The sequence below is a fragment of the Nicotiana tomentosiformis genome, chromosome 1, assembly GCF_000390325.3.
Source record: "Nicotiana tomentosiformis chromosome 1, ASM39032v3, whole genome shotgun sequence".
Classification (NCBI taxonomy): domain Eukaryota; kingdom Viridiplantae; phylum Streptophyta; class Magnoliopsida; order Solanales; family Solanaceae; genus Nicotiana; species Nicotiana tomentosiformis.
This window is the reverse complement of record NC_090812.1, coordinates 75,559,625-75,568,811: the sequence shown is the minus strand read 5'-3', so window position 1 is coordinate 75,568,811 and position 9,187 is coordinate 75,559,625. Positions and strand designations below refer to the sequence as shown.

The 9,187-nt window shown below is 40.8% G+C and overlaps 1 protein-coding gene across 1 annotated transcript; it reads left to right on the top strand.

Annotated features, from left to right (window-relative positions):
• Positions 1–270: 270 nt before the first annotated feature.
• On the top strand, positions 271–621 carry LOC138906959 (uncharacterized). The gene has a single exon (XM_070196679.1). The coding sequence runs from the start codon at positions 271–273 to the stop codon at positions 619–621; it is 351 nt and encodes a 116-aa protein (XP_070052780.1).
• Positions 622–9,187: the final 8,566 nt, after the last annotated feature.

Below are 9,187 nucleotides of genomic sequence, written 5' to 3'. Positions count from 1 at the left end.
ATGGACTCTTCGTCCCTATGAAGACCACTAACAAACCAGCAGTGACAATTCCCAAGACATGGAAGGAATACAACAACGCTGACCGCAAAGCCATAGAGAAGAACTTTCGAACAAAAACAAAATCTTTGTCTGTGGTATTGGACATGTAGGATTTCTACTTACCAATTTGCCAAGGAGATCTAGGAAGCTCTCCAAACAACACACGAAGGGACAACTCAAGTCAAGAAGTCAAAGATTGATATGCTCACCACTAAGTATGAACTCTTTAGGATGAAGGATGATGAGTCTATTCAGGACATGCACACTGGATTCACCTCTATCATCAATGAGCTCCACTCTCTGGGAGAGATCATTCCAAGGAACAAACTTGTCACGAAAATACTTCGTGTATTACTTGGTTCCTGGAAAAGCAAAGTAAATGCTATCATAAAAGCAAAAGATCTGCAAAAGCTGACCATTGATGAACTCATTGGTAATCTGAAAACCTATGAAATGAATAAGAAGAAGGATCATGAAAGAAGAAAGCCCAAAAAGGAGAAGATCCTAGTCCTAAAGACAGACAATAATGACTCAAGTGGTGAGGATGCTGATATGGCTTACCTGACAAAGGGGCAGCTCTAGCAAGCCAAGAGGGTATGACTTATGTCATAAATGTGGATAGCCAGGATACTTCATCAAAGACTGTCCTCTCCTCAAGCAAGAACATAACAGGCACAACACACATAAAGAAGCCAAGAGGAGCTCGGTTCCTCACAAAAGATTCAAGAGAAAAGATGCCGCTGACAATGTTGTGAAACAAGCTCTTGCTGCATGGGGAGATTCTTCCAGTGAATCTGGAGAGGATGATGCACATGGTGATTGTCACGACCCAAATACCGACCGTCGTGATGACGCCTATCATGGAACTAGGCAAGCCAACTACTCAACCAGTTCAACCAAATAAAAACTTTGAAAATTAAACGGAAGCAGTTAATATTTAAGAAAAACCTTTTAAAAACCGAAATAAAACCACAACGCCATACAAATCCCTCCCAAAAATCGGAGTGTCAGCGAGTACATGATCATCTATACCAGGATACAACCTACTACAATGTTTGAGAAATAAGAACTAAAATATAAATAAAGATAATGAAGGAGAGTCAAGGCCTGCGAATGCCATGCAGCTACCTCGATAGTCTTCGTGATCTCGACTCCTCACTCAGCAGCCGCTGTAACCGGAAGCACTTGGATCTGCATACGAGGTGTAGGGTGTAGCGTGAGTACAACCAACTCAAAAAGTAACAAATCCAAACTATGGATTGAAAGTAAAGATGAACTCAAATGGCACAGTTCAATATAGAAAGTAACAGCGCAGAAACGTAGACATGCTTTCAAGTTCGATGGATATCTCAAAACAGTAAAATGGATCAAATCTGAATGATATGAAGAATATAACTCCTCTACTTCTACAATGCCAATGCACATGTTGTATGTGACGCACCATGCTGACAACCTCATGTGCTCACACTCTCAAATGCTCAATCACTCGGTACTGTATATGGCCCATACGTCCCAGGGAAGATCCATCCCGGATTATATATATCACCGACCATCAGTCACCCAGTACCGAGTAGGGCCAATCCATCCCATGGAGAAGATCCATCTCCAGGTATAAAATGCTTCGGACAAGATCCATGTCGAGGGAAGATCCATCCCTCAATATAATCAACCACGCTCACTGGGGGTTTGTGCAGACTCCGAAAGGGCTTCTTCACCACAAGCTCTATTATAAATCAGTAATACCACTGCGATTTGCATCCCGATCCCATAAATGTCACGTATAATCAGGCCCTCGGCCTCACTCAGTCATCAATTTCTCTAGTCTTTCTCTCACGGGCTCATAATGTTATGATACTAGCCCGAAAATAATGATATGATGTATCAATAATTAACAACAGAGATTGAGATATAATATGAAATGAATGAATATCATTGAGTACGAAATATCAATGAAATCAGTAAGACAACAGCAAGAAACGACCACTACGGGTCCCAACATTACCGGCATAAAGCTTAAACAAGATATCTAGCACGAGTGAGAGCTCAATTACTTTATCACACGATGAAAACACGGATATCAACAAGATAGAAACACCGGACACTGCCATGGAATCGACCAGGTCACAATTCTCACGGTGCACGCCCGCATGCCCGTCACTTGGCATGTGCGTCACATTAATACCAATCACATAACACATAAGTTCGGGGTTTCGAACCCTCAGAACCAAGTTTAGAAGTGTTACTTACCTCAATCCGAGAAAATCCCTACTCCAATACGCCTTTGCCTTGCAAGTCGGCCTCCAAATGACCCGAATCTAGCCACAAGCAGTACAATACAATCAGTACGGGCTAAAGGAATCTATTCTACAAGAAATTATGAAGTTATAACTCAAAAATTCGAAATTGGCTCAAACCCGGCCCCCGGGCCCACATCTCGAAATCCAACAAAAGTCACAAACCCAGAAATTCCATTCACTCACGAGTCTAGTCATACCAAATTCATCAAAATCCGACACCAATTGGTCATTCAAATCCCCAAAATTAACTCCCCAAAGCCCTAGCCTCAAACCCTCAAGTTATAGCTCAAACACACACCATCTAGGTGGAATATCAGTGGGGAAACATCCTCTAAAATATGAACACAAGGAACTTACCTCAAGAATCCCCTTGAAAATCCTCTAAAAAACCTCAAAAATCCGAGCTTAAGATATTAGAAAATGAAGAAAATTGTGAGCCCTTATGTTTATATGTTTTGCCCAGTCAAACCGCACCCGCAGTCCCAAAATCCGACTCAGTGGTCCCGCTCTTGAGGTGCAGACTCCGCATCTGCGGAAGTCACTTAACCAAGCCTTCTCCGCTTCCGCGAGCCTTGGACTGCATTTGCTCTATCGCAGGTGCGGAAAATTTCATCGCATCTACGGCCTCTTCCTAAAGCCTTCCTGGCTGCTTTTGCGGTCCCTGTCTCGCTTCTGCGAGCTCGCATCTGCGGTTCCCAATCCGTATGTGCGATTACACCAGCAGTCCTCAAACTTCTGCAGCTCTTCAACTTCAAACCTTGATCCGTTAACTACCCGAAATCAACCCGAGACCCTCGTGACCTCAACCAAACATACCAACACTTCTTAAAATATCATACGAAATTAGTCGAATCCTCAGACCACCTCAAACAACATCAAAAACACGAATCACACATAGATTCAAGTCTAATGAACGTTGAAAATTTCAAATTCTACAACAACGCCGAAACCTATCAAACCATGGCCAATTGGCCTCAAATTTTGCACACAAGTCACGAATGACACCACGAACCTACTCCAACTTCCGGAAATCCAATCCGACCCCGATATCAAAAAGTCCACTCCTTGTCAAATTTTCCAAAATTCTAACTTTGGCCATTTCAAGCCTAATTCTACTACGGACCTCCAAATCAAAACCGGATGCGCTCCTAAGTCTAAAATCACCTAACAGAGCTAACATAACCATCAAAATTCAAATCCGCGGTCGTTTACACATAAGTCAGCACTCGGTCGACTTTTTCAACTTAAGCTTTCCATTGTGAGACTAAGTGTCTCAATTTATTCTTAACAGCTATAAAGCTATAAAGCACAAATGGAGAAGTAAATGGGGGAACGAGGCTATAACTTTCGAAACGACCGGTCGGGTAGTTACACTGATACCTCCATGATGGAAGTTGAAAGTGAAGCAGCTGAATATAACTCTATCTTCGCTCTGAAGGCAAAATATGACGATGATGAAGATGATGATGATAATGATGATGATGAGGTAAACGTTCTAGACGTTCAAAGAAATTTGAAGTCTTACTCTCAAAATAACTTATATCTTTGGCAAATATTTTAATTGATACTTATCACAGTCTTATAAATGATAAAAATATATTAACTGTGGAATTAGGAGAGGTAAAAAATGAGAGAGATGATCTGGTATTAGTAGTGGCTGACCTAAAAGAAACCATCGAGAATCTAATGAAGGAAAAGAATGTTCTGATTAAAAAAATTGAAGACGTAGAAAATGAGAGAGATGATTTGTTGATAGTAGTCATGGACCTAAAAGAAACAATAGAGGAATTAAAAAGAGGAAACATTTATGTTGCTAATTTTGAGTCCTTGCAAAATAGGGATCTCACATGTCTAAGTGTTGTTGATGATGATGCTGAACTATGGCACAGAAGATTGGGTTATGCAAGTTTTACGTTGCTAAATAAATTGGTCAAGAAGGACCTGGTTCATGGCTTGCCTAAGTCAAGCTTCAAAGATCACAAGGTGTGTGATGCATGTGTAAAAGAAAATCAAGTCAGGTCCTCATTCAAGACCAAAAAGGAACTTAGAACCTCAAGGCCACTTGATCTCCTCCATATGGATATCTGTGGACCTATGAGGGTGACATGTAGAGGAGGAAAGAAGTACATTTTTCTCATAGTGGACAACTATTCTAGATTCACCTGGACCTTGTTTCTCATTACCAAGGATAAAGCGTTTTCCAGTGTTTGCCGCTTTTGTGAAGAAGATCCAAGTGAAAATAAGCCATAATGTTATGTGTATAAGATCTGATCATGGCACAGAGTTCGATAATTCAAAATTCGATGAGTTCTGTGCTGAAAATGGCATAAGTCATAATTTTTCAGCTCCAAGAACACCTCAACAAAATGGTATTGTGGAGAGGAAAAATAGGACTCTTGAAGACATGGAAAGGACAATGCTGATTGATAGTGGCGTTGCAAAATATTTCTGGGCAGAAGAAGTTAACACTACATTCTACTTGGTGAACAAGTACATGATTAGGTCCCTCCTGAACAAAACCCCATATGAACTGTTGAATGGGAGGAAATCCAAGCTAACACAATTAAGGATATTTGGATGCAAATGTTTTGTCCTCAACAATGGCAAGGAAGCACTTGGAAAATTTGATGCCAAAAGTGATGAAGGAATCTTTCTTCGCTATTCATCACAAAACAAAGCCTACAAAGTCTACAATAAAAGAACTCAATATGTTGAGAAAAGCATACATGCGACCTTTGATGAATCACATAACCTATATGGGAAAGCTTCACTTGATAAGATTTATTCAGACAAAGAGCAGTCAATGGTTCCTGGTGAAGTCATTGATAATGGAAGGGCTAACATGATGAGTCACATCAAGAAATCAAATGAAGATGGCGCAGCTGTATCTCCAGCTGATGTAGAGGAACCCGGTCCCTTAATCACAACAACTGATGCTGAGAACAAAGTTGTTGATGTTGTGCAAGGAACCCAGATGCTGAGCTGAGAAGCGGTACTCATGTCAATAATGGATCACATTCAGAAGAACCTGGATCCTCTCATAATAGGATTCATGTGTCTAACTGGAAGCACAAAAGTTCACACCTTCTTCAAAATATGATCACTCCTCTTGACTCAGTGATTCAAACTAGATCAAAGTTAAGAAAATCACTTGCTTTCTCAGCCTTTCTCTCTCAAATTGAGTACAAAAATATCAAGGAAGCTTTGAAAGATGCTGACTGGATTACTGCTATGCAAGATGAACTCATCAATTAGAGAAGAACAACGTATGGCACCTGGTTCCCCGACCTGCTGACAGAACTGTAATAGGAAACAGGTGGGTATTCAGAAACAAACTTGATGAGTTTGGAAACACAACAAGGAATAATGTAAGGTTAATAGTTCAAGGCTACAATCAAGAGGACGGGATTGACTATGATGAAAATTTTGCTCCGGTTGCTCGAATGGAAGCCATCAGAATCCTCATTGCCTTTGCATCTCATATGGAATTCAAATTGTTCTAAATGGATGTCAAAAGTGCATTTCTGAATGGATATCTCAAGGAAGAAGTCTTTGTCAAATAACCATATGGCTTCGAATGTCATGAGCATCCTGAGAATGTATTCAAACTTGACAAAGCTTTATACGGGCTGAAGCAGGCTCCTTGTGCATAGTATGAAAGGTTGTCCAAATTTCTCCTAGAAAATGGCTTTACAAGAGGAAAAGTCAGCAACACCCTATTTCTAAAGAAACGAGGGAGGAACCTGCTCATTGTGCAAGTCTACGTTGTCAACATCATCTTTGGTGCAACAAACGATTCTCTATGTGAAGAGTTTGCAAGGCTCATGGGAAGTGAGTTTGAAATGAGCATGATGGGGGAGTTGAATTTCTTCTTGGGTCTGCAAGTTAAGAAAACTCCTAAGGGAACAATGATAAGTCAGCAGAAGTACATTAAAGAGCTTCTAAAGAGATTTGAGATGGAAAGTTCAAAGATCATTAATACTCATATTGCCATTGCCTCTCGTCTGGACATGGGTGAACCTGGTTCCCCTGTGAACGAGACCATGTACAAAGGTATCATTGGGTCAATCTTGTATCTTACAGCAAGTAGACTAGATATCGTATTCAGCGTAAGATTATGTGCTAGGTTTCAATCTAATCCAAAGGAATGTCATCTGAAGGCCGCCAAGAGAATTCTACGGTATCTTAAAGGAACGCAAGACATGGCTCTCTACTACCCTTCAAGAAACAATTTTGACTTGATTGGGTATGCTGGTGCTGATTATGCTAGTTATCTAGAGGATAGAAAAAGCACTTCTAGCATGGCATATTTTCTGGGATCGTGTCTAATTTCATGGGGTACAAGGAAACAAAACTCAGTGGCTCTTTCAACTGTAGAAGGTGAGTATGTGGCGGTTGCCTCTTGCTGTGCTCAATTATTGTGTATCAAGCAACAGTTGAAGGACTTTTGTGTATTTTCTAATTCTGTACCATTACTGTGTGATAACACCAGTGCTCTCAACATGGAAAAGAACTTAGTTCAACATAAGAGAACAAAGCACATTGATGTGCGACTTCATTTTCTCATAGATACTGTTGAAAAAGGGCTTATCTGCAGTTGTTTTGCAGCACAAAAGACCAAATTGCAGATATCTTCACCAAAGCACTAAGTAGAGAGAACTTTGAAAAGAATTGATTGGCACTGGGGTTGATAAAATCAAGCTGAGCACTGGTCCCTCAATAATTGGCTATGATAGAAATGAACAGGTAAATTAGCTAAAGAGTGTTTTCTCGTAAGTTCTAACTCATTTCTACATCGTTACAAGTAGATATGCATGGAAATTACAGAGCAAACAAGAAGCTAATGGTATTGCATTTTGGTAAAAGGATGAGGCTCACATTTACAAAACTTGTCAGGGAACCTGGTTCCCTTGACATAGGTTAGTAGTTCCTTTGTACTCTCATGCACAAATTTCTAACGGCTGAGAAAGTGTCACGTCATTAAAATATCACTTTCTCTTTTTTCTATCTTTAGAATCCAAACGTCGTACCCGTTACCAAACAACCTGCCTGCCCAGCAAATCCATACCCATTTGTAACTGGTCTCTCACCCTCTTTAAATAAATCCAAATAATGTCTTTTTCATCACTGTTCACATCAAAAGCAAAAAATTTCCTTTTTCTCTCAAAAACCAAAATACTCATTTTCTTTAATTCTCACTCCAAATCCCCACCATGTCAGAGAATCTAGAATCCTTAAATGCTCCTAGTGTAGTTTCCCTTGTATCTTCCTCTCACGAAGCACATGCGACAAAGTCTGAGTCTCTTATGTCACCCAGTCAAAACCCTACACCTGACCCCCAACCACCTACTACTTCCTCTCCAACCCACTCGAGTTCTGGTTCTCACTGGAGTCGCAAGCGTCAGAATCCCAAAAGGTTTGTTGCTGAGATCTCGCCTTCTACCTTGCTGAAAAAAATGGAAGAGAGAGAGACAGTAGATGGTAACGAAAGTCAAGAAGTTTCCAGTCTAATAGCTGAAGAGAGTGTTGAAGCCCAATAGACTGTGGTCTGTAGCAGTGATGGTTCAGCAGCAACTATTGCAAGCTTCTATTTGAACTTTACCGACTCCACAGGTAATATTCCTCTTATGTCTTCTGAATCTACTTTGGGGGTAAATGAACAAGAAGCCATTAAGAATATGTTGTTAATCACTGCTGAGGAAATTTTGGTTTGTGGTTGTGAAGATGTTGATGGGACTATTGGGTCTCATGGGGAAGGTACAGGTCATCCGGAAGAGAGTAGGAAACTGGTGCCTCTTGAAAGTCTAGTACCTGATAGTACCACTGGGGAAACAAATGAGGGATCTGTTCTCTCAGCCCAAGAGGAGCCCTCTGCTCCTACTTGGGATGAAACTATGATCTAAAAAAGAGCCCCAGGTCAGTATTGATCCTACTCCCTCTCATCATTTTGATGCTGAGCCATTAAACTTTGTGATCCTTGAGTTGAGATCTCTATCTGAAGAGAAAAATAGTGAGGATGACTATGATGGTATGCCTGTAGCAAGCTTCATTGCTGTTCGTAGTGGAAAAGGAGCTCCAACTGTGCCTAATCTTAAAAGACCCACTACTAGGTTGCAAAAGAAGAAAGCCCTTGAAATTGTTCTCAAGAAAAATAAAGAAGCGAAGAAAATGAGGAGGTTGGTGAAAGGGGAAAGCTGGTGAATGAGAAAGAAGTGCCTCCAGTACTTGCTGTTGATGTTAATGAGTCATTTGTAAAAATACTAGAAGTTAGAAGTATTGAGGTAGAAGAGTCTGGTGAGGTAGTGGGCAAGTGTCTGAAAAGTCTGGTGAGAAGGTGTCTGAAAAGTCTGGTGAAAAAGTGTCTGAGAAATTGTCTGCAAATCTGCAGAGAAAGGGAAAAGTGTGAGAAAGTCGGTGAAAAGGAAGGTTGGTGTCAATAAGGAACCAGGTTCCTCCAAGAAGGCCAAGGTGGGTATGGCCAAGGATGAAGGAAGAGAAAACCTGAGAAACCAGAAGGTGTCGTGGGGCAGAACATTTGCTCATGATATTCTTGACCTGACAGAAATGTGCCACCTCGTTGATATCTGTGAATTTCAACAGTACACGCATTTGTTCACCAATGAGAGCCCTAAGGTGTCTGAGGCAGAGGTGCGCAGTTTCTATGCAGATATGTTCACGGTAGAAGATGATAACATATACCTAAAAGTGAATGGTGTTGATTTTGTAATGGATGAGGTTGTGTTGGGAACAATTCTAGGAGTGCCTACTGGTGGAATATCATCCATTGAGGGGACTTGTTCTCCAAACTTCAAAAATGCCATTTTGAAGGATGATGCAGTACAACAAAGGGA

Coding starts and splice junctions, on each gene's coding strand:
- LOC138906959 (XM_070196679.1), top strand. CDS start 271: ATGAAGGATGATGAGTCTATTCAGGACATGCACACTGGATTCACCTCT.